The sequence below is a fragment of the Lissotriton vulgaris genome, chromosome 1_1, assembly GCF_964263255.1.
Source record: "Lissotriton vulgaris chromosome 1_1, aLisVul1.2, whole genome shotgun sequence".
NCBI lineage: Eukaryota > Metazoa > Chordata > Amphibia > Caudata > Salamandridae > Lissotriton > Lissotriton vulgaris.
The window spans coordinates 2,065,743,559-2,065,769,216 of NC_141685.1; the positions used below are offsets into that span (position 1 = coordinate 2,065,743,559).

At 44.3% G+C, this 25,658-nt stretch overlaps 1 protein-coding gene across 1 annotated transcript in view; it reads left to right on the forward strand.

Annotated features, from left to right (window-relative positions):
• The window catches only part of PLCZ1 (phospholipase C zeta 1), a 665,761-nt gene that overhangs the window by 394,541 nt on the left and 245,562 nt on the right, over nucleotides 1-25,658 (forward strand). Inside the window, exon 7 of the mRNA XM_086933607.1 lies at nucleotides 11,066-11,182. Within this exon, the coding sequence (XP_086789733.1) occupies nucleotides 11,066-11,182 (117 nt within the window). The remainder of the gene's footprint in view (nucleotides 1-11,065; nucleotides 11,183-25,658) is intronic.

Consider the following 25,658-nt stretch of genomic DNA (forward strand, 5'->3'; position numbering starts at 1 on the left):
TCCATCTCTAGGGAGCTCACCAAGGGAGTGCCACAGGGATTCATGCCTAAGCCCCACATTATTTAATGTGTACGTGGCCCCCTTGGCTGACTTAGTGAGATCCTTTGGGTTCACCCCGGTGTCGTTTGCCGACGACACCCAACTTCTGTTCCCTTTTAAGACCTTCACGCCTGCACTAAAAAAATTGTTTGCAGATGGAATGAGGGCAGTGTCAGAGTGGATGGCTAAGAACTGCCTACAATGTAATGTAGGAAAAACAGAAGTAATGTTGTTCGGGGAGGCAGCGACACTATGGTCCCCCGAGTGGTGGCCCTTGGAACTGGGACCTGTCCCCAGTCCAAAACAGACCGTTAAAAACTTGGGGGTGCTATTAGATCAAGCACTAACATTGAAAGATCATGTAAACCAAGTGGCTGGCACCTGTTTTCATGCCATTGGACTGCTGAGAAGGGTTTTTCCATACTTACCTGACAGTCATAGGAAGACACTGGTCCAGGCGTTAGTCATCAGCAGATTGGACTATTGCAATGGTCTTCTCTTATCAGCTAATGAAGAACAGCTCAACAAATTGCAAATAGTCCAAAATACCGCGGCGAGGCTTGTCCTTAACGTTCCACCTAGGACTCCCTCCCGCCATCTGCTGACTAAACTCCACTGGCTCCCAGTGCGGCAACGCATTAAGTTCAAAATCTTATGCACTATTCCAAATGTCTGTCAGGTACCGGTCCCAAGTATCTGACAAAAGCTTTCTTACCTTATGTTCCTGGATGCTCCTTACGTTCCAGCAATCTGCAGTTAATACAGGTACCCAGAATTAAAAAATCCAGGCAGGGAGGCCGCGCCCTGGCCCACACTGGACCTGTCCTCTGGAACTCACTGCCTCATATACTGTGACAAATCACTAACCACCTAACCTTCCGAAAGTCCCTCAAAACTCATTTATTCATAAACATCTAAACCACATAATCAAAGTCTAACTATCCCACTGACCATGGATCAGCACGAGTTATATTCTTCCACTGGCAAAAGCGCGGAGATACCCCTTCGGGGGTCGAATCAGGCGCTATATAAGAATATAAAATAAAATAAAATAAAAAATCATAGCTATCGCCTGACGTTTGATGATAAATGACTATAGCTGAGACACTTCTGTTCACAGGAGTTGGAGGTGAGAGTGCACTTCTTATAGTGTGGGATGCATCGAAGTGAGGGACGATTCTGTCTCATCTACTAGTTTCACAACGTTTTTATGATGTGCCCTGAGGGAATTCACCTCATTGTTGACTGCATCTATATTCAATTCTAATGAAGCCCTTGTATCCAGAATGTTTTGCGAGGGTGGATTCCAGGTTACTCAGTTGGCCATCTGCTGCTGAGGTCGAAGTCGTGAGATGTTCCGTGATATTATTGTTGGTGGTATTGGGCAGTTTTTTCTGTGTGGGTTTGACCATTCTTGCTTGTGGGGGCTTAGCACAGGAAGGAACTGCAATTTGACATACAGTACCTGTGCAGTCCTCACAAATTAGTTCAGCTAATGCAATAACAAGTCTCGGGGGTAATGCCGATCCTCGTGGTTATGCAACAGCATGAACACGGTTGAAGTCACTTGCATTTATAAGACACGAGTAGCCAACTATCCACTATGATTGATGCTCCTGCTGGGAAGAAAGGGCGGATGGCCAGCAATTGCTCCTGTTTACTGCGTTTGCACATCCAGCATGGAGCATATTCTACCATGCAACCCTCTTGTCCCCGGGTAAGATACAGCCTTTTTGAGGGGCCCGGTTCCGGTCCGTGACCAGAGCATAGTCAACATATTGTATTGGCAGCCAGAGAGTCACCATATGTCTCGATCTGTCACAACTCGGAGTTCCTGGGTATACGGGGCACCAATTGTAGGAACCGGATCTTTAATATTCTGAAGTGGTGTATTGAACAGGCCATTCATCCGTGACTGCTCAATGTATGCAGTATTGAGAGTCACCCACACCTCCTGCACCCTTAAATTGCCACATTCCTTATGCCTTTTAGAGGTTGGGGAAGACCAGAAGATTCACAACTGCAACACACTGCGGTCTTTGGGCACATGTAGCGGCCTCTTATCACCTTTTTTGTGGGAAGACCGTGGTCCCCACTAGGCTCCATGAGTCAAGTCTGTTTTGGCATTGGCCATGCCCAGTTCAGCCATGCTGTCCACTGCAGCTGCATAGTTTCAAGGTGTGGTCACCATTCCAGTGCAGGGTCTGCGGTTTATTCTGCTCTATTTGCTCCCACTACATCTGTTGATCTAATTAAAGTATGGAAGGACAAGGGTGCCCAAGGATCATGCAGTATATCTTAGCAGGCCTTGCAGAGAACTCAGAGAATCACACCCACTTCAGTCACCATCTTGGCCACTCCCTCCTAAGAGGTTTATCATTGGATCTTATCAGAAAAAATGTCAGACTGGAGAAATGTACATCTATGAATCTAACATCGAGATATGAAATTACACCTTGTTGCACGAGTACCAGAGCAGGTCACAAGGCTGTGATACATTATTTAGTTTCAGGAATCCCTTTCTTCCCACATTGCAATATCTGGAACTGAAAGTCTGTATTTTCTAGATATAAAATGTTACAATATTTGGCCAATATGAGCTAGAGGATGATGAGCACTTTAGGGATAGAAGGAATATACAGTACGATTTTCCTTATGGGTTGTAGCTGACAAATACAGGAATAAACCTCAATTTTTACATTTGTGATGTTTCTTTCTTTAAATTAAGTAAAAAGTGTATAGTTCCTTGGGAGCTGAGATATCATGGGAAACAAGGGGACATTTTGCAATTTGAAGTGCCAAGACACGATAGCCCATTGACATAGGAATGAGTTTTGGTTCCTTCCTAAGTTAATTTTTTTCTTCCTGCAACTCAATGAGGACTACTTCTGACTTTACTGGAAGACAATTAGGCTAATTGCATGTGGCTCAGTCATTCATAAACATACTAAATCATCCAGACCATACATCTAGATGGACCAGAGCCCCATGGCTGCAGCACCTGAGGTTACATGCATTCCAATGCTTTACCTCCTTCTTGCCATAAAAATTGCTGCCTTATTGGGCTACAGGATAGTTCTGTAAATCCAATGTGACATATCATGCCTTGCTTCACACTCTTCTGTGGAGAAAGACCTCAAACTATAAGTTCAATCACCACACGATGGAAAGCAGAAGAAACCAGACTAAACTAGCTCTTCTTCTGCTCCTACCACAGCATTGGATCTTTCCTTGTAACCTTCAACTGGGAGACTAGCAAGATGATTTCATGCTCCACTTTTTCTTCTCTGTGAAGTAACAGCTATGAGATGCATACTGTGCAGCATCTCTGCATAATCCTGCATCATTTACTTTATCATGGAGAGATGCATATATTCAGAATCAGGAGCTGTGCCTGACTGTCACTAAAATGTCTTTAATCCAGAAATGGTATTCGATGCTCCTGCCAAACATTCTATAGTGGTTCATTTTGATAGGCTCTTTCTGGCATGGACAGCTGACTATTGAAGAGGCAGATGAGTGATTGGAAATCCAGTAATGTCACTCTCTGTTCAGATTGGTGATGGGTAATGAAGTCCGGTTATTCAGCTTTTTCTTTAAAAGGTTGTTTTGGCAGGAACCCAGAGATCAACACACACAAAGAGTTTTAAGACCAGCAAGGGAGTACTCCCCTCTCTTACAACTAGAGAACTCAAAAATGGCCCCTAGGTCTAAGTAGCAAAAAGAAGAGAAGAGTGCAGGAGTGTCCTTTTTACAGGACAGTTTCCCTCACCCACCTGTGGGTGGCATACTTCATCATCTGGTATCCTCCTTGCCCTGTGAACCAATTCGCAGTGTTTGCTACAACCCCCTCACTGAGAGAGAGGAGCTCAGGGATGTATTATTTGTGAGAAAGTAGAAGTATCGTAAAACATGTAGGTGAGCAGGGTGTGGTGAGAAGAAAAGGAGGAAAGAGTGTATGTGAGTTAAAGAAATTCTGTAGTATGCCCAAAAAATCTGTATTGGAGAGTCCAGGTCAGGATTAAAAAATAAGGGTATGACAGGAGGTTATTCAACCTGTAAATGAACCATAGGGGGGTCGACATGTTTTAGCATTTTACCCTCCATAGAGATGTAGCGGCTTTCTTCAGGACCGACATGAAAATGACAATTAAAAGGTAAAGTTTCCATCCATACTAGACTCAGTAAACGGCAGATCCTTTTCCTACCTCGCCGCCAAGACCTGGGACATTCTCCCTATCGGTCTATGACAGACCCAGGACCTGCTGGCCTTCAGAAGGCTTCTCAACACCTGGCTTTTCGATCAGTAGCAGCCTCCCCCCCCCACCCCCCCCCCCAGCGCCTTGAGACCCTCACAGGTATGTAGCGCGCTTTACAAATGGAATTGATTGATTGAAAGTGTATACAACCAGTAGCTGGAGTGGTTCACTACTCAAGCATGATTTCCACTGGTCAGCGGTTTGTTCACACAGCCACTTATCTTCACGCACTCATAGAACAAGAGAAAAAACTTCAGCATAAAGTGTTCATAACTGAGTCATTACTGAACCCATCAGTAGACCATGTGGTTAATCAGTCCATGTATTGAGTGACTGTGACTATAGCTTACCCGTTTTTCAGGTAAACCAATGACACATTAAATCGCGATGCAGAAACTTGAGGCGTCATCCAATCAGGGCCGCCAGGGTGGGGCCAGTTTTTGATTCCTTCCTAAGTTAATTTTTTTCTTCCTATGACTCAATGATGACTACTTTTTTTTTTTCGAAGGGATGGCAATATCGACCCCCCTGTAACAAAATCAGCCGCAGCAAACAGCTCAGCTGCACCCCCCTCCTCGCCTCACCCTGGGGGGGGGGTGGGGTGGGGTTGGGTCTTGAGCAGTTTTTCCAGGGCCGGTTTTGGTTTTCAGTCCTGCCCTGCATCCAGTTCCTATTCGGAAACATAAGTGGAGATAAATGTGTGACTGTATTGCACACTTGTGAAGTGGTGTGGCTCACTGGTTAGAGGCGGCAGACCCGGAAGCAGAAGTCGGCCCGAGACCAGGGTTCAATTCCCAATGCGGCAGGGTCGTGGACCAGGGTCAGCGCACTCGACAATTCTCGCCTCGGTGCCTACTCTAACCAGGGGTCCCACTCGGCAACTCTGGGCATTAGCTTGCCTAATCTCCACAACGGCCCCATCAACGTCGGGGATGCCTAGCTCCACCTTGGGGATTTCCAGCAGGTACCACCCCACAGGGAAAGCCAGGACGGGTTCCCCAGCGGTATACAGCGCCAGGACGCCGACTGGCAACAGTGCGCTTTACAAGTATACATTACATTACATTACTTTACATTACAAAAGGCACAATGTAGACAGTTGACTTAAAACAAAGGACCATACTCTGTATGTGAACCTGAACAAGAACATGTTATTTCTGGACAGAAAAAACGGCCGTCAAATAAATAAAAAAAAAAGACGGTGTGTAAATTAAGAAAACTTGAGTGTTTTTTTGTTTGTAAATGTTGTTAAACTGCTGCAAACAGGTTTGTTACAACCCCAAAGGGAAGGCTGAGTCATTTTCCTAAATGTAAATCAAAGCAGGCCAAAAAACCATGTAGGTTACAACAGGCAAAAAAACCTGCAACCAGATATGAAAAAAGCAACAGAGAGAAACCCCCTGTCTTATAAAGTTGATGACATAAAACATACTTGAGTGGTAATATCAGGAAATATCATGGAGCCGGGAGACACGCTTGATTAGGAATGGTCGATGCGAGTGGTTCCCTCACGCAATATTTGCCGATCTAAGCTACTGCGGAGGGAACTTGAGACCGTGTTTTGAATTAAGGTAAGACGAGTTCAAAAAGTAAGACTAGTTTAAAAGGCCCATCAAACACAAATACACATAAGAGAGAAAATACCTGTGTGAACAGATGCCCCAGGTGTGGATCCGTGCCTCGTGAGGGTGACTGCTACTGAAAGCGTCCAAGCTTTACTCTACCTGTTTGCGAGCAGGCGCTGCCCACCCGCTGTTGATGTAGGCGAAGAGCCAACAGGGGAGACAGACTGTCTACCTCGGCAAGAAATGCCTACTCCATCGTGGTTGTGCTCAGCCAAGAATATCTGAGCGATGTAGTTTTACCTCTCTGTGCGTCTCTGTCAGGAGTCATACATTCACCTGAAAACTTGCCTGGACTGAAATGTGGTGAGTTAAAATGCTGAAGGCAAATGTTAGCCTAACTTCATAACTGGTGCGGAACGTAGATCCTATGGCTGCTCAATGAGGGTACACAGGGCATTTATTGTATGGGTGTAAAAAAGATTTTTTGAGCGAAGAAAATTATTTTGTTTACACTATACAGGTTCTACACTAAACAGTGCTCAATTTGTGCTGGTGCTTTCCGGTGCTCAGCGCCGGCACTTAAGTGCCAGCACTGGGGCTTATGACTCTCTGCCACATGGTAGTGGTGTCTGCCAATTTAGGTACGAGCACAACAACTTCTGTTTATTATTTCAATTTCAATTTCCAATTATTAGCATTTGCCTCCAAAGCCATTCTTATAGCTTTGGGGGCCTGTAATGATATTAGTTGTCACACTTGTAAGAGTGTTATGATTAGTAGTGTGTTGGTGCTGTCATTGGCAGTGCTGCCAGGGGCAACAGATGGTGCAAGCTCTTGTGTCCTCCTGTCGAGGGCCCCGGCACTAAGCTGTTTACAAATTAAGCACTGTGTTACAACCAAAAGAGTGACAACCAATCCATTTTTTATATGCATGCTGTATTAAGGCTCAGAGAAGTCCAGAAGCAATGCTCTTAAGTCGTGATGTCTCGATGTCTTAATGTGAAACAAAAACCCAAATATTTGTTGTCATAAACTGGACTGTCAGGCATTCAGTATGATATTGTCCTCATATTAGACTCTCGTTCAGAATGAGTGATGTTCACTAGTTAAGGACGAGATAAACTAAACCAGGGAATCTCATCATTAAGACCTAAGCTATCACTGCATAATCTGAATACCCAATGCTGATCCTTTCTAAACAGATATTGTAATATGTATGTAATCGGTTGGGAAATGATCTGTTTACCTAAAACTGTCCATTTGAGTTCATTGGCATCATGCCCCATTTATTGGAAGTGTGTTTGGTGATCTTTTTTTGCAACTGATTGTGCTCTTGTGTTCCAATAAGCGAGTTTTTTTATACAGATTTGTTTGGTTTTTCGTTGGAAGGGCGGGCCATGGCCGTACATCGACCAGTAGGAGAAAATGACATACTATCACGATAATTCCAGCGTTTAGAACAATTTTAAGCACCTGCCAAACATGCAGGAGATAGAACTCAAACAAAACGCAGACATTACAAGACCTCAACACCTGAATAAATGATACATCATCCTAGGAGACCATTATCAACTACTGCGGAATAATCTGTACAATATGTGAGTTCTAACCGTTCTAGTTGTCATACCCATGTACCTCACAGCACAGGGGCAAGTAATCAGATAGATAAAGAATTCAGGATGACAATTAGTATGATGCTTATGCTGCCATGGTCGATCTGTGTCTATATCAATGTGTGTTGTATGTGAAGTTTGGGCACAGACACTTCATGTGCCACATGGAAAATGTCCTTTTACAGGCGTGAGATCCCACGAGTGTTTGTTTGTGTGGTAGGTAGTATTTGAGATCTCATGTGTACCTACTTGTCTCTCAAATTAGCACTTTGTATCGAATTTTCCAGTTCTTGGTAATGGATTTCTGGACCAAACTTGACGTGCTGCTAAAGGTGCTGATGCATATCAACCTGTCAGACCATTTTTTCTATGGCTGAGCTTCTAGTAGAGCTTCCTGCCTCTTTTTGCAGGCTTCTTGATCAGAGTCCGTGGATATTGAGGGTCCATCCATTGACATTCTAGAGTTGCTGCATGGCTTTTGTATTTTTCCAAATCTGTAGAGTTGCGTCTAAGCCATAAAAATTGGCCAAATGGCAGGTTATTCCTCATGGATTTAGGGTGATAACTTGAATAAGACAGCAAAGAGTCACTTCCTGTGCAGATTGATGATGTGAAATCCAGTGATGCCACTGTTTGTGCGGAAGGGTGATGGGAAATGCAATGATGTCACTTCCTGTGAAGATGAATGATAGGAAATTCAGTATGTCACTTTCTGTGCAGAATGATGATGGGAAAATACTTTCTAGGCCTCAAAGTCTGGCGCTACTGCGCTCCAAGCTCAGGCAGATCCCAAAAGTCACATAGGCCCAAATATACTATACTACAATGTGCAAATGGTGTTACATAGCTTGCTACCATTTGATGGCAATTCTATAAACAGATCAAATATGATCTTATAAAAACGGACCACTGAAAAGTAGTGAAGAAGTATTGGAACATTTCTGCTGTTTGACTATCTTTGGAAGTATTCAGGAAATATATCACTCGGATATAAGCAATAAAGTCCCAAAATCACCACCCAGGAGAATCCGTAGATTGGTGATCTTTGAATATTGTGTAATACTTCAAGGCAAATCCAAATGAGCAAAATGTATTTACACGAAGGAGACAATCTGTTTCTTGGGTGTATAATGAGTCTTTTTTTATATTGATTTATCGAAATAAAGTATTTTGACTGACTGACTGACTGACTGACTGACTGAGTCAGATGTCGTCGTGATTTAAGACTATCAATAAGTGGAAAATCTCCCTGGAAATTCCCTTACCTAGGAGCTTATGTCTCTTACAGTACTTTAAATTACATACGTCAGGTGGCCAATACTATGGGGCAGATTTACCAAGTTTGGACACAATGTAGAACAGCAATCAAAGTTGCTGCACTTCTTTGCATCAAAGGGTGAAAGAAAAACAAGAGCAATATCTACCAAGAAATTGTGCTGTTTTTCCCCTCCCCCCTCCAGAGCTGGCTCGCTCTAGGCTGCCATGTGCCAATGTACATGCAACGTAGTGCATGCTCTATGAAGTATAGGTTCTGTACTAAGAGGGAGAATTTCTAGTACAAATACTAAGCTTTAATATGCTTCCAACTTTGTATTGGTGCTGAATAGTGCAATACATTAAAATTAGAATAAAATGTATAGTTTTAAACCTTGCTCTACTGTTACGCCAATCTCAAGAAGGCATACCTTTTTGGGGTGAATATCTGTCTACAAATGTTCATAAGTAGGGATTTGCCCCAAAACTGATTGGTGGTTGCAGAGGAACGCCCATACATCATCAATGGCACGCCCCCATGATGCAAAGTAACTTATAGTGCTACTTTGGATTAATTTAGGCAGCTTTCCAAGGCACATCGTTTTTTTTATGGAAAGTAAACTGGGTTTGTATCACCTTTGTATTTGCAAACCTGGGGCAAAGTGTTAGTAAATCTGGGCTTTTGTGTTAGGAGGAAGTTCATAGCAGGCATTACATTCAGAAGTGATGAGGCACAATTTAAGTCTAGGGCTTCACCAACATGTAGCCCCTACACAAACCAGGCCCGATCTGGTTCTGTGACAATCTACAGACAACAGAATTCTCGAATTTACCCTTGCCCAGACCCCAACAGGACTATACCCTTCCGCTGTGATGCTGTGATTATAGTTAAATCCATAATAATCACCGTTTCTGGCATTTTAAATTAACTCAACTGCACAGATCATTTGGGGTATGCTGCACCTGACCTGAGGATTCCTTCCTTTTAAAGAAAGGCTTCAACCGGCTGAATGCTACAACACCACTTATGAGTCCCACGCAACTTGTGGTGAACACAGATCTCCACTGAGGGATATCTTCCTTAAACCATAAATTTTGAAGTAACACAAAACAGTCTGAAATGCAGAATTAGAGGAAGCTGAAATAGAGGTACAAATACGGTTGCCCCTCACTCTTCTGAACACAAATACCTAGTCATACCTTAACCCCTCCCCTGCTGATGACGGAACCGCTCCATTATTAGCTGCGTTGGCGCTGTGCTGATGACAGAGCAGTTCCGTCATGGCCCGCCCGACGGGAATTCCGTGCCTGCGCTGAGCGTTCTATTGAGCGGGCGGGGCCATGACGGAACCGCTCCGTCATAAGCACAGCGCAACCGACGCTGGTGACGGAGCGGTTCCGTCACCAGCATGCGCCCGCCGCATTTCCGCCCCGCCCCCTTAGCACTGCGGCAGAATAGCCACCGCAGTGAAGGGGTTAAAGAAGGATAACAAGGTTGCCATCATGCATATACATTGATTCCTGTCATCCGTATGACACATCTCGGCGCTCTCCTTCATAACAGCGCCTTGAGACCCTTATGGGTGAGTAGCGCGCTATACAAATTTCGTTGAATTGAATTGAATAATAGAATATGTTTGTAAACAATATTTAAGGCATTATAAGCTGATATTTCTTACAAGAATATTCTAGGACTTTTAGGTTTGTAGGTCAGTTTTCAAAATCAAGGCTTCCAGAGCAAGAATGCATGGATCATGAAAGAGATGTGCTGGGATGTTGGTTTTGTGGGCGGGTGGTGCATTTGATAAGCAATGTAGGTGATTGGAGGGCGGGAGATGCAGTCACAGGCAGGCGGATGCTACGTAGGCACCTGCTTCACTGCATCTGCGAGAGCTTCCTCCTTCCTGGGGTGGAATCACAAAGGAGTATGGGAACCCTTATCCTGTGACACAAAGAGTAGACTGTGCAATGTCGCCACAACTTGTTTGTAATAAGCTATTACAAGCGAGAAGTGACATCGTGTTCTTATTAAGGACAGGTTCTGACGGAAATACAATAAGAAAATAGCAGCTTACAGAGAAATAATTTTGGTCCACTTTTCATGTCCTCATTGTTGAACACTATAGTAAACTATGAAGTACATTCCTATAATTAATTGCCTCTATCGCTTGTCTGTATCACTGATAAAAATGTGTTTAATTTTGCTTACAAATGTGAGTAACATACAACACAGTTATTTCGTTCTTTTTTTACTAAAACGAAAGTATTAAAATATTCCTTTTTACCACGACTGTTAGTAATGTGACTCAATAGTCATTTTGTTGCCTTTTTTCAGGTCCCGAATTCGTTTCACATACACTCAAATTTATGGCCAGAATCTACCCCAAGTGTACCCGAGTAGGCTCTTCAAATTACAATCCTCAAACATTCTGGAATGTAGGTTGCCAAATGGGTAAGTATTTACACCTTTTTTGTAATCTGACAATGGCTTTTTGATTCTTGTTTGCAGTTGTGTCCCTCGAAGTGTTTTGTTTATACTTACCGGGGTCTAATTTTTGAAATTGAACCACTTTTATGAATCATTGAAATATACAAAAGAATGCACAGCGCAGGCTCCCTTGATGCCTTTTCAGCCACACATGAATGAAGAATCATGAAGCAAGAAAGCAACATTTTATAGACAGAAGGTATATTTACTGACGACGCACACGTTATTGCAAGAAGTGTATCCTTATATTCGGATCCCTAAATACACAGGGGCTTATTTATGACAAACTTGCGCCGCAGGAGCGTCAATTTGACACTCCGGTGGTACAAGCGTCACAATCCTATCTATGTGACGACACAAAGCCCCCCTAGGTGGCTTTGCACGGCCTCATAGATATGGAGTAAGACAAAGCAGCACAAGTCCTTGCCTTGCCGAACTCTGTGTCAAGGAGGCGTTGCATGGGCTTTGCAGTGGGTTTCCCCATGCAGCACCTATGGATTTTGGGGCTGTGCCAGATTTACTTAATCACGTAAACCCGAGGCAGTGCCAAAACCTCATGCCTCACCAGAGCAGGCGAAATGAGGAGAACTATTTGTATTCCTCCTCTCTTTTTTATCTTTCCATATAGAAAGAGAAAAACGCCTCTCTGGATTGTTTTAGTGCCGTAAGGTTCTCCTTTATTTACAAAAAAAATCCTGCCTGCAACAGAGGATCCCTACGTCGGCGCTAGGCAGCGAATTATGCACCAGTGCAGGGGGAAAGTACAGGAATGCATCGTATTTCTTAAACACGGTGCAATCCTGTCCTTTCACATTGGCGTAGGGCAGCACAACGTGAAGACTTGCGGTGCTGCCCAAAGCCAATTCCTCACAAATAAGGCCCACAATGCGCACCGTGATTATTATGATACAGGTATGCAATTACAAGAAACAATCACCTTCCACTTACTGCTAGCGCTCATTGAGTGCACGGTACGAAATTTCACATATTTGTTATATAAAAGATTCTGACAAGACGAGGATACACTTTTGAAATGAATCAATTCATCTTACAATAACTGGAAAAAAAGTTCTCGTGGGATTGTATATGCACCCATTCAGTTAGACATGGATGTCTTGTTTGATGCAACGAAAAAAATCCTGGAACATTTAATTTGACGAGTGAGAGAGATACCTTCTCAATTTTATAAAACATTTAGATGATTACGTTTAGACCAATTTTCCCTGATTTGGAAATTACAGTAATAAAAAGAAACACAAAAAACTTAGAAACCTACAGACAAATGTAACAACAGTTTAACTGGATGTATGACGTTACAACGCAGGATTTTACAACGCCTGCCTTTACAACGCGGTTTTTACATCGCATACCATTATAACGCATAATGCTTTTAGGCGCTGGATAGTGAATTATTTAATTTACTATTCCAACTCCAGTCCCCGTGGATAGTAGGGAAGGTGCTGGATAGTAAATTAAATATATTCCCTATCCTAGAGCGCCCCCCAGCGCAATGCGTTGTAATGGTTTGCGTTGTAATGGTTGCGTTGTAATGGTAGTGCCTTGTAAAAGTTGCGTTGTAAAGGATGTTTCCCGTTTGACTGTTTGAAGTGCTTCTGTTTTTTTTTAAAATGAAGGAAAACTAAACCAGTTTTTCATGGCTGGGCTTCGATCTAGAATGAGATAGCACACAATAGCAGCATGTTTATTATTTTTTTAGCCGTAGTAATCATGAATAAGAAGCCATGCTTCACTGCGAGGTTTCTAATATAAAACATTGACATTGTGTACTTAAATTAGAAGTAGTTTGTGGATGATACTCCGCAGGGTAATTTCTCTTTTTCTGGAGGTTGTCATAACTACAGCAAAGAACATATGAGTATCTATCCCCAGTATAGTATAAAATCAGTGGTGTATTCAATGTAAAAATCGTTTTAGTAACTAATTAGTAATATAAATGGATATTGGTCATCGAAATCAAAGCACGTGTGATTTGTGTATTGTGACAACTTGTCAGGGTCTAACACTGGAAGTGACATCACTCATGACCTGGAAATAACAACATCTTATGACCCTCACTTGCCAGGTCCACCCCAGCAGAGACCTTACGCTTGAATGCTGACCCAGCAGTTAAATCATACAGGAACCCTGACCTGAATGTCATATCCCAGACGAGACTCCACCTATGAACCCACTCTCAACTCCTACTGTGGAAGTCCTGTGGCAGAAAATAATGAAGGAGGAAGAGACATTGGTGCAGTCTAACCCCAGAAGTTGCTAAAAGAAAGAGAACTTGCTGTTGGTGGTGGCATGAATCCTATTCATAGCTATCACAACAGGCTAACAACCTCTGTAAATGACGAAAGAGGGCTCACAACTGATGTATTAGCATGTCTGACTCGGGGTTTGAAGAGCAACACTGCCAAATACACTTATTGATCTGTCGCATCTGATATCCCCTATTAGATCTATCCAGGGCATTGATGCCATTTGTAACGAAATATTGACTGAAAGTGATATTGTAGCAATAGAAGCTACAGAAAGAGGTGTAAGAATTCCCGACTCACCCGTGTATTATGATGCTGACATTTTGGAGGAGCGGATTCCTGATGTTGCTGTACCTCTGGAATTTCATCTGAGGAAGGTTATGGGTCTACAGATCTAAGCACATAAAAGGGAGAAGCCATGTTTGAGCAAAGAGTTCCGTTTGTACTTTTATTTCAAACTGACTGGCTGTTTTTGAATCGCGGCAAGCATCAGGTAAACTTTAAGGTACTGATAACTCAGAAAAGTAGCCAACACTATACTTTCGTTCCGCTTACGATGCTGCCTAAGAGTTTATTTTGTGGATATGGTCAATTTCAAAATAAGATCCGTGGCTTAGCTCCTATTGGCACCCTGGTGGACTGCAGATAAAGGCTTTGTAGCCACTGTTACAGATGCTTGTGTACAGAGATCTTTCAGAGCTAAAGTAAACTTTGGATAAAATAGCCCCTTCTAATTAAAGTGAACATGCTCAGAACACCAAACCAAAAGATGTCTTAACAAAAGGATCCGAACAGACATTTAGATCACGGTGGAGAAGATATTACAGAAAGTTTTCATAATGATGAGTTTCAAAACATCCCATTGGTTTGAGAGTGTTCATTGAGGTGAATTGTTTTCAACATTTAAGGTTCAAAGAAACAAGCCTTAGTCAAATGAATGGGCTAGCATGAGAACCTTTACAGTTAGATCGATGTTATCTCTGTAATATTAAGGAGTTTATAATTCCTGAAAAAATATGAAAACGTTTACATTTTAAATCATCTTTCCTTCCATCTCATAGACAAGTTGCTCTGGAATCTTATTTCTAATTTTATCATGTAATTAGCTAAACTAATGGTCCCAAAAGAGATCAGCGGGAGGCCACCCTCACAGCACTCAGCACCATCACACCTGACATTACTAGAGCTGAGGTTAAGGTTTCAACTCAACAAAGTCAGGTGGCTGCGCTACTCTGAGAAGTGTGTTCTCACAGGTATTCCCCTAACATCTCCATAGTGTGTGAGGCCATCAACAAACTGCTCTGTAGCACTGGAATGGATTCAGATACTCAGTTATATTTAGAAACAGTGAGGTAGAAGCTCTTATTTCAAAGCCCATACCCAGAAAGTTGGTGGGTGTACACCTAAAAGCTGAATGGAAGCTGTGGAACTGTTTAACATGTAAACATTTCTCTTCCCTTAGATCTAACATGGTTAGATGTTGATAAAAACATCCACATACTCTACGTTTAACTACATATATAGGGGAATTTTAGAACTGCAGGAGGATTGTGCATTGCTAAAATGTGTGCAGGTCAAGAGGACACTAACGCAATTGTTCATATTCAATGCATTAGGCCTGATTATGTCCTGATATCAAAGAGCCTTTTAGACACCCTGTGTCAGGAAGTGAGCTTGATGTGCCATTTACCACCAAGTCTACTTAAGTCTGAGTAAAGCAGTACCTTAAGGCCCATTGTCGCTGACAAGCTTTAAAAGAGTTAAGGCTGGTGGTCATTTAAGGGCTTTGGCCCTCACTGCATTTCTTTTGCCTCTTTATGTACCCCTCTTGCTTCTTTCAGCACCCCTGTTGTCTCTTTCTGCACTCATTTTCCCTCTTTCTGTACCTTTCTTACTTCTTTCTACACCTCACTTTTTCTGCATCTCTATTGCTTCTTGCTGCACCCTTCTACCCTGTTTTGCATCCTTGTTCCTTCTTTCTGCACCTCTTTTGCCCATTTCTGCAACTTTCTTGCCTCTTTCTGCAGTTCTCTTGCCTCCTTCTGCACCCCAGTTGCTTCTTTCTACACTTCTTTTGCCTATTTCTGAAACTCTCTTGCTGCTTGCTGCACCCCTGTTGTCTCTTTCTGTACTCATCAGTCTCTTCTCACACTGACTTGCTCAGTCTTGGAGGAGGAGTTTCGCGCCAAATGCCAAACGCTGCTGGTGACCGGCATTCTTGGGAGCCGCTGTCAGGTTTGTTATCAGAGCCACTGGTGTTGAGTCGGAGCCACGGTTGGGGGTGCTCGAAGCTGCCGTGAAACTGCTGAAAGGGTGCCGTGGGGGGGTCGGATCACTCGACCCATTCTGATCCCCTTGGGAGCTGCCGGGAGCCACCAGGAGCTGGGAGCCCGTGGGTGGCGCATCTATGAGAGCGGTGAAAGCCCTGCAAGTGTCTGAGCTCCCAGGCTCCTGATCACATGAGCGCAGTGAGAGCCCTGCATGCGCCTGATCTCTCAGGGCTGGGCTGAGTTGAGCATAAGTGCATAAGAGACAGAGAAAAACAAAGCAAGGCAAGCTACAAAGTGAGGCTTGCAAAAGACCCTTGCAAAAGACCTTTTCTGTGTAGCAAGCGCTGGACAACAGGCACCTGGCTCCAGGCACTTATTAACACTGGGCTGAACCTTTGTGCCACCTCACCTTTATACCTCACTTTCATTTTCTGATTTTTCCCTTACTGGATACTGCCAACTGCTGGCTGCTGGTTTCTGGCTGCTGAGGGTCAACTGCCCATAGGTGCCCAGGGGTGACAACTGACAGCTGGCCCTGTCCGAGGATCAAGGCGGGCAGCCATCCTGCGAATCCTGCGACTCCTATGCGGCTGCTGCCATTTGGAGGTAATCCGCTGCCCCTTTGCAAGGATTCAGGCGGGGGGAAGGAATCACCAAGGAGCCCTAAAGACTCCCCAGCTAGGTACGCCCCAAAGATTTCCTCAGCCACGCATATCAAGACCGTCTACTGCCGCTACTTGTTGTATACCGGACGTCTCTGGTCGCAGATCGGCCAAGCAGTATGAGATCAGGGCGGGTCCGTGGATGCCCTATGAGCATAGGAGGCACAAAAAAACGCAAACGAACGCCAAAAGCGTTTGAGGAAATCAGAGGGGAACCACCAACCAAAACCCGGCAGACAACACAGAGCGAATGCTCATTAATCGATATAACAATTGACAAACCTGACTCTAACAGCCCAAGAAGCAAGCAGACAACAAAAGCAGAAAAGAACAGCAAACTAAAAAGCAGCCGCGCGATGTTTCAACAAAAAATCTATACAAAGTTTTTCTTCTTAAAAAATGCGGGGGCTCACTTTACTTTCAAATATAAACAAATCTTCAGGTCTACAGCAACCTATCGAACCATCTCACCTCTCCCAGCCAGCACAGTACATTGGTACATTGACAGACAACAATAGTAAGGGAAGCCCTACAGCTAGCGGCTCACCACATGTGACATAAACCCCTCAGCGCGATAAAAGTTGCCTGTTTCTGTACCTTTCCTGCCTGTTTCTGCACCTCTCTTACCTCTTTCTGTACCTCTGTTGCTTCTTTCTGCACTTCTCATGCCTCTTTCTGTACCCTTCGCAAATCTTTCAACATCTGTGATGCTTCTTTCTGCACTTCTCTTCCTTCTTTCTGCACCCCGCCTGCCTCTTACTGTGCCTCTCTTGCCTCTTTGTGCACCTCTCATACCTCTTTCTACACCCCTCTTGCCTCTTTTTGCGCCTCTGTTGTTTCTTTCTGCATTGCTCTTGCTTATTTCTGCACCTCTTTTGCAAATGTCTGCATCCCTCTGGCCTCTTTCTGCACCCCTCTTCCTTAATTCTCTATCTTTCTTGCTTCCTTCTGCACTTCTCTTGCGTCTGCAAAAGTCTGTTTCCCTCTTACCTCTTTCTGCACCCCTGTTCCCTCTTTCTGCACCCTTCTTGCCTGTCTCTGCACCTCGCTTGCCTATTTTGACACTTCTATTGCTTCTTTCTGTACTTCTCTTGTTTCTTTCTGCACCCCTTTTGCCTCTTTATGTACCTCTACTGCTTCTTTCAGCACCCCTGTTGTCTCTTTCTGCACTCATGTTCCCTCTTTCTGCACCTCTCTTACTTCTTTCTGCACCTCTATTGCTTCTTTCTGTACCCGTCTTCCCTGTTTTACATCCTTGTTCCTTCTTTCTGCACCTCTTTTACCCGTTTCTGCAACTTTCTTGCCTCTTAATGCAGTTCTCTTGCCTCCTTCTGCACCTCAGTTGCTTCTTTCTATACTTCTTTTGCCTCTTTCTGCACCTCTCTTGCTTCTTTCTGCACCCCTATTGTCTCTTTCTGTACTCATCTATCCTCTTGCTGCAACCCTCTTGGTTTTTTCTGCACTTCTCTTGCTTCTTTCTATCCCGCTCTTGCTTCTTTCTTCACCCTTCTTCCCTTTTTTGCATCGCTCTTGTTTCTTTCAGCAGTTCTCTTGACATTTTCTGCACCTCTCTCGGCTCTTTCTTCACTTTTCTAGCTTTCTTCTACACCTCAGTTTCGTCTTTCCGCAATTATCTTGCCTCTTTCTGCACTTCTCCTGCTTGTTTCTGCATCTCTCTTGCATCTTTCTGCACATTAGTTGCCTCTTTCTGCACCTCACTTGCTTCTTTCTTTACCCCTCTTGCCTTTTTCTGTACCCCTCTTCCCTCTTTCTGCACATCTCTTGCCTCTTTCTGCACCCCTCTTCCCTCTTGCTGCACCTTTCTTGCCTGTTTCTGCACCTCTGTTGCTTTCTCTGCACTTCTCTTTCCTCTTTCTGTACCCTCTGTGCCTCTTTGAGCACCTCTTTTGCTTCTTCCTGCAATTTTCTTCCTTCTTTCTGCACCCCTCCTGCCTCTTTCTGTTCCTCTCCTGCCTCTTTGTGCTTTTCTCCTAATTATCCATCTTTCTTTCTTCTTTCTGCACTTTCCTGCTTCTTTCCGCACTGCTCCTGTTTCTTTCTGCACCTCTCTTACCTCTTTCTGCACCCCTCTTCCCTCTTTCTGTACCTTTCTTGCATGTTTTTGCACCTCTCTTACCTCTTTCTGCACCCCTCTTGCCTCTTTCAGCACCTCTGTTGGTTCTTTCTGCACTGCTCTTGCTTCTTTCTGCACCTCTGTTGCAAATGTCTGCATCCCTCTTGCCTCTTTCTTCACCCCTCTTTCCTCTTTCTGCACCACTCTTACCTCTGTCTGCACACCTGTTTCCTCATTCTGCACCAGTTTTGCCTGTTTCTGAAAATCTTGCTTCTTTCTGTACCTCTTTTGCTTCTTTCTACACTTCTCTCTCCTCTTTCTGCATCTCTCTTGTACATTATTGCACCCCTCTTCCCCCTTTATGCACCTCCCTTGCATCTGTCTCCACCCTTGTTCCTTCTTTCTGTACCTCTTTTGCCTGTTTCTGCAATACTCGTGTCTCTTTCTGCAGTCCTATGTTCTCCTTCTGCTCCTCTGTTGCCTCTTCCTTCACCCTCTTGCCTATTTCTACATCCCTCTGACCTCTTTCTGTATCCCTGTTGCTTCATTCTACACTTGCTTCTTTCTGTATCTCTCCTGCTTCTTTCTGCACCCCTCTTGCCCCTTTCTGTACCCTTCTTCCCTCTTTGTGCATCTCTCGTGCCTCATTATGCACCTCTCTTGCCTCTTTCAGCACCCCTCTTGCTTCTCTCTGCACACTTCTTCCCTTTTCCTGCACCTGTCTTGCCTCTATTGGCATTTTTCTTGCTTTTTTTCTGTAGTTCTGTAGTACCCTCTTCCATCTTCATGTACCTCTTTTTCTTCTTTCTGCACTTCTCTTGCCTCTTTATGCACCCTTCTTGCTGCACCTCTCTAGGTTCTTTCTCTACTGCTCTTGCTTCTTTCTGCACCTCTCTTGCAAAGTTACGCACCGCTCTTGCTTCTTTTGGCAACCGTCTTTCTGCAATTCTCTTGCCTTTGTCTGCACCCCTGTTCCCTCTTTCTTCACTTCTTTTGTCTGAATCTGCAACTCTCTTGCCTCTTTGTGTAGTTATCTTGCCTCCTTCTGCACCTCTGTTGCCACTTTCTGCACCCCTCTTGCCTCTTTCTGCACCCCTGATGCTTCATTATGCATGTATCTTGCTTCTTTCTACACCCCTCTTGCCTCTGCGCCCCTATTCCCTATTTGTGCATCTCTCTTGCCTCTTTCTGCACTTCTCTTTCCTGTGTCTGCACCCCTCTTGCCTCTTTCTGCACCTCAGTTGGTTCCTTGTGCACTTTTCTTGCTTTTCTTTGCATCTCTCTTGCTCCTTTCTGCACCCCTACTGCCTATTTCTGTACATCAGTTGCTTCTTTCTGCCCTTCTCTTCCTTCTACCTTTGTGTACACAAAGTTACAGAGTATGCTGTTTGAAACAAAGGTATTCAAGTATTTGTATGTTTATTTTTATGTAACGTGTCAATAGGTGAAAGCAGAGACACATGCATGCATACCTTCACAAACTTGGTCAGACTTATAACAGTGATATGCTAGGACTGCTGTTTTATATTTGGTAGGCCTAACATTCTGAGCAGTCAATGAATATTAAACCTTCAAGAGAGAAGTAAGGTTTAAGACATCTTGGGAGATGGATTAGTGATTAGGCACTTTCTATGAGTCTGTTGTAAGGTACTGTCAAAGGATACCTTTCTGCACTTCTGTTAGTTCTTTCTGCACATCTCTTGCTTCTTTCTGCACCTTTCTTCCTCTTTATGGACTTCTTTTGCCTCTATGTGCATTTCGATTGCTTCTTTATGCACCTTTCTTCCTCTTTCTGCACATGTCCTACCTATGTAGGCATAGCTAGAAATTAACATTTAAAAAACCTTAGCAATTCACTAAAAAAACAGAGGTTTCAAGGACATTATAGTTAGGGATTAGCATTTAACAAACCTTAGAAATTCACTAAAAAAACACAGGTTTCAGGGACGTTTTAGTTAGAAATTTTCAATTAAAAAACCTTTGAAACTCAATGAAAAAACATAGGTTTCAGGAACGTTATTGTTATAAATTAGCATTTTTAAAAAGCACGGCATCTTCAGGCATTTAGCTGGTCTGATGGCCATAGAATTACATGCAAAGCTGCCAGTATTGAGGCTCATAGAAAATATACCCGCATGGTTGGGTGACCTGGATCTGTAATCTGGATTGTAATAATCTGCTTCCCAAAGCACTAATCTTTTCTTGATCTCAGTGACTCCCTCAGCCTGTCACATTTGTGGAAAGTGAAGAGTGACTTCTAGGCTTAATTAATGCAGCGGCCATTTTAGGCTGTTGGGAACAGCATATGAATTATTAAGGCAATTGAGCTTTGATACGTTGGAATAAAAAGCCGTAGGTGGTTAGCGGAGGGTTCGGCAGTTGAGTCTCTCAGACTTTGTGATCGAGGAAAGGAGGGTTTTTCCTCCAACCATAGTTTTTAGTTAAGCTACAGGGTAATGATGGCAGCGCCAGCTTGCGTGGGAGAGATGGAGACTATTTTACTTGAAGATAAAATCAGAAATATGCTTAAAAGGTTTACAGTGGATTTGAATGTGAGATTGGAAGAAAGGTTAGAGGATTTGCTACATGCTAGAGGTACATCTAGTCAGGATGAAAGATTTTTGTCAGCAGGTGAGGACCAGAAGCAAAGAGGGGAGGTAAAGTGAGTAGGAGGCATAAGCACCTGGATGTTGATCAGGTTGCATCAAAGAAATGGAAATCTGCTGTGGAAGACGTAAAGTTTTGTGGTTGCTCAATACAAGGTGATGTTGAGCACACACATTGGGGACCAGAGGAAGGGTCCAGAAAATACATACAAGAAGGCAAAAAGAGAACCCAGACATTCTACTGTCCTTTGTGATGAAACGTCTGGCAGTGCAGAGGTAGAATTAAGTTGATTTAGATGAGGATGAGGTTGACACTGATCAGCAAACAGGACAGGTAGAAAGGGCAAAAAGTGATGAAGCTGGGTCACTTGTAGATTTGCTGGGAAACAGTATATTTGACCCACTGCTGATAAAAGATCCACTTTCCCAGGAGTGGACTCCAGCTCTGCATGTGGCAGAATAAGTGGAGACATGGCTGCGTAAATAGATCCCTAAGGGTGTACCTATGAGACTACTGGTGGTGTATCCTATGCCTAAAATAGCAATGACTCAAGATTTGGATGCTAATATTTTCGCTCTTAGTTTTTAAATGGGATTGAGACCCAAGATAGAGTTTGGACAAGGAATTTGCAATCTGTCAAGATAGGCTTTTAGACCTCACAGACCAGCTACCTAAAGTTGTTTGATATAGTGGAAGATGCGTATGTCGCAAAAAGTCCCTTCATGAAGAGAGTGTGTGCCATTTCTGCTGAGAGGACGAAGCGTATCCTATGTAAGATGGGCACAAAGTTAGTGGAGCTGTCAAACAGTGAGGCAGGCCCGAAGCAAATAGTTTGCTTTTCGTGGTAGCATTTATCAAAGAAATGTCCAAGTATTTTTTAGCCTTAAGTTTCTTGCAGAAGTCTCAGCGAGATATTAATAAGAACTTTGACCATCAAGTTCATGGAGGGGCTGGGCAAATGAGAGGTCATTTTTTCTGGCTGAGGACAGGGCATCAGTAGATCTTCATTTTCACAAAGCTCTAGTCCCTTTCAGTAGCAAACCTCCTACTAGCCAGTGAACTTTTATATCCAGAGGCAAAGAGCGAGAGTTAGAGGTGGTCGCTGAGACAATCAAACCCATCAATCAATTAAAACTTTATTCGGCCACATGATGGCCATAATTTTACATTTTACATTTTGAAAAAGACATTGATGTTGTAAGTTAAAATAGAGAAAGTTATAAAAACACATGATTATGAACCCGTCATATTATTTCGTTTACGGATCGCCCTTGACAGAATACAAGCAACCCCATACCAAACTAAGGGGGAAGGAAGCATTTTTAGGTAGGTTAGTGCTGGCCTAAATTGTGCAAAATAGCAATCTTTAAAAAGTGGTAGAATATATTTAACTCTCAGTTCAGCAAAAACACCACAGAAAAACATAAAGTGCAATATATCCGGTTCGGAGGAGTAGCCACATGTGCATGGTCGCAAAGAGCCTAACTTTGAGAAGCCTTTAGGTACAGTTAGGAGCCAATGGAAACTACTAAATCTAAACCTACATAAAATGAAGCGGTGATGCAAGTTATTTACAAAGGACCAAAATGGTTGACTTAAAATACCAGGACTTCAAATCATAACATATCTACATGAAGGTTTCATAAGTTCTTTTGATTCTCTATCTAATTGCCTCCTAGACAGAAATTGAGGGGCATATTATCAAGGGGGTTTATCTCCGCTTTTTTGGCTTTAAAAGCCAAGAAAGCAGAGATAAAATTATCACCCTATTACCTAGCTGTCGCTAACACCAGTTAGCGACAGCTAGTAGGAGATAGCGACCATCTTGGGCCCCACTTTGCATGTCAGTGATATTTATCACTAATGACATGCAAAGTGGGCGTGCCAAGATGTTAGCGACTGGAAACAGTCGCTAACATCGCTATCTCCTATTACCAACTTATGGAGATATTCGCGCTAAGCGCGAATATCTCCAAAAGCTAACACCTGCCCTGAGCAGTTCTTAGCCATGGTATCCAATGGGAGGTGGATAACATGGCTAAGAGCATTAGCTCGGTAATCCATGAATATCGCTGGATTTTCAGCGATATTCATGCATTGCGGCCGATTTGTATCGCATTTGCGATAAACCTTGGTAATACCAAGGTTTATCTGCGATAAAAATCGCCGCAGTGCAGCGGTAATTTTTTGTCTCTAACAAAGCAATAGCGATAATTATCGCTATTGCTTGGTAATATGCCCCTCAGTTTTTACATTTTTCACCGTTTCTGGTTGTAGCTTCCTGACATTCTTGAGCAGCTCCAGTTGCCCAAGAATTGAAAGCTGCTGTGAAATATAGTTTAACCCTGGGATTTCTATGGCTCCATCCAAACTCATACAATCATCTACGATGGTCTGATTTAGATTTGGTTAATCTTTCGAACACATATTTAGCAACCATGTAAGGGGTGCTGCAGCAATTTTGTCTGTCAGTTAGCCCTGTCTTAGTTCCTCATGAATGATAAAAGGTGGAATGCTAGGGGTAGCAGCTAAGAGTTTTCGTAAATAATTATTTTCTACCCCCTGGAGTTCGCTGCAATCCTTAAAACCCCACACCACACTACCATACACTGTCATTGCAACAGATTTTTCATTATATATTTTTTAGCAGTGGTTGTATTGGTTTCCTGCCTAATCTTCTAGCAAAATCCAGTGAGGCTCCAGTCGCTCTTGCCAAAGTATTTTTCTTTAGAGCCTGCTGTGCTACCCAGGAGCCCCTGTTGTCAAATAATACGCCCAAGTATGCATAAGTGAGCACATTGGTTAGCACTCCACCTTTACAGGGAAGAGATTAATCCCCCCTTTTAGAATAGCCCATTGAGATGATGTGTGAATATAGAATGAATAGAATGAGAACCTTCTCTAGAAATGGCTAGGCAAGAGTTAGACAAGAAGGGGGGCGTGGCTTGATGCCGACGATGGTGGCTGCCTAAGCAGAAGTCTGCGCAACTGAGCCTCCAATCATCCTGAAAGACCGGAGCTCGAGATCCCCACCTCCCACAAAACGGTAGATAAAGGGGCGACCCTCCCCTGGGACCAAAAACCGGAGGAGGCAGACGACCCGGAGACCGACTGGGGCTCAATTGTGGGCTGACCGGTGTGCCGCGAGGGGCGAGCCCAAAATGGCGCCCGCGGCAAATAGCTGAGATCCCGAGGAGCTGTAATTGTGAAAACGGCTGCAGGCTCCTGCGGTGGAGGCCAGTGGAGATACTCGGAGATCCCCCCCGAACCAAAGGCAAAGGTGGGCGTGATCGGAAACCACACCGGACAACAGTGCTGGAATAGCTGAGGCCAGCGGAACGACATGCTGAGATCCCTGCTGTTACCCCGGGAGGCAGAGACGGCCTTGATGGGGACTGCCGTGGAGCGGATGGGCGCTGTGGGCGGCTGGACGGTTGGAATAGCGGTAACCCCAGGATAGTGTGGTGTTCAGTCCCGGAAGCGCAGACGAGTGGCATCGTTGGCATCAGAGCAGGGAGATCCATGCTAGCGAGCCAGCAGATCAGAGTGGGACAAGAAGACGCCATAGCTGGAGCTGTGAGTACCCGCCCGGCAGCAAACTAAGCCCCCATCGCTAGTAGAGAGGAAAGCCGCATTGGGGTGCTAGGCGACGGATGAGAGCGACCGCAAGGCCACTGGAGGGGCAGCTCTGGCGCAATTCACACTAGACCTACCGAACAACCCAGGGGGCAATTAAGGTTTCACCGCATGATAAGAACTGAGTTCTGAGGCCAGCGGGGGCGCTTATCCTGGAGATTGAGCACGGTGGTAGCCCCCCTGAGGACAGGCATCGCGAGATGGCAGCAGACGCGACCGCCAGCAGAAATACTTCTGGAGACCCTAGATGGGGCTGACGAGCAGAGGTTAGTGGATTTACTAGTAACAACTGATACTGGCGTCGCTGCACTTGCGATGGGCTCGGACTCCATTTGGGGCTGTGGGGTGCCCACTCGTGCCATACCACGCCTGAGGCCGAACCCTCCTGAAGCACGGAACAAGCGGAGCAGGGGCTCGAAACCTGTAGGAGCTGTACCATACAACACGCCCCAGCGCTCACTTACAAAGCGCTATCCACTAGGGAGGAACACGTGCCGATTGCTCTTGACGTGCCTGACCATGGGGAAACCAAAGGGAGCAGGAGCCGTAATCAGCCATCCATAGACGGCGAGCTAACTGAACGGGAAGAGCAGATATAACCTGGGCAGGTGCGGGACCCCCACCTGCAGCAACAGCTGGACAAAATCCTGACGGCCATAGATGATTCCCGCATGGCGCTTCAACAGGACATATCGCAAGTGGCCATAGGACTGGGCTTGTTAAAGGCTGATCATGGTAAACTAGTCGATAGAGTCAAACCATTGAACCCCTACAAAAGGACCTCAAAGATACTAGGCTAATGTAGTGGAGCGCGTGGATGCCTTGGAACGAAGAGCAGAGGATGCCGAGGGACGCAATCGACGGAACAACATCCGCGTAGTAGGATTGCCAGGGAAAATAGAAGGATTGGACATGGTACAGTACCTT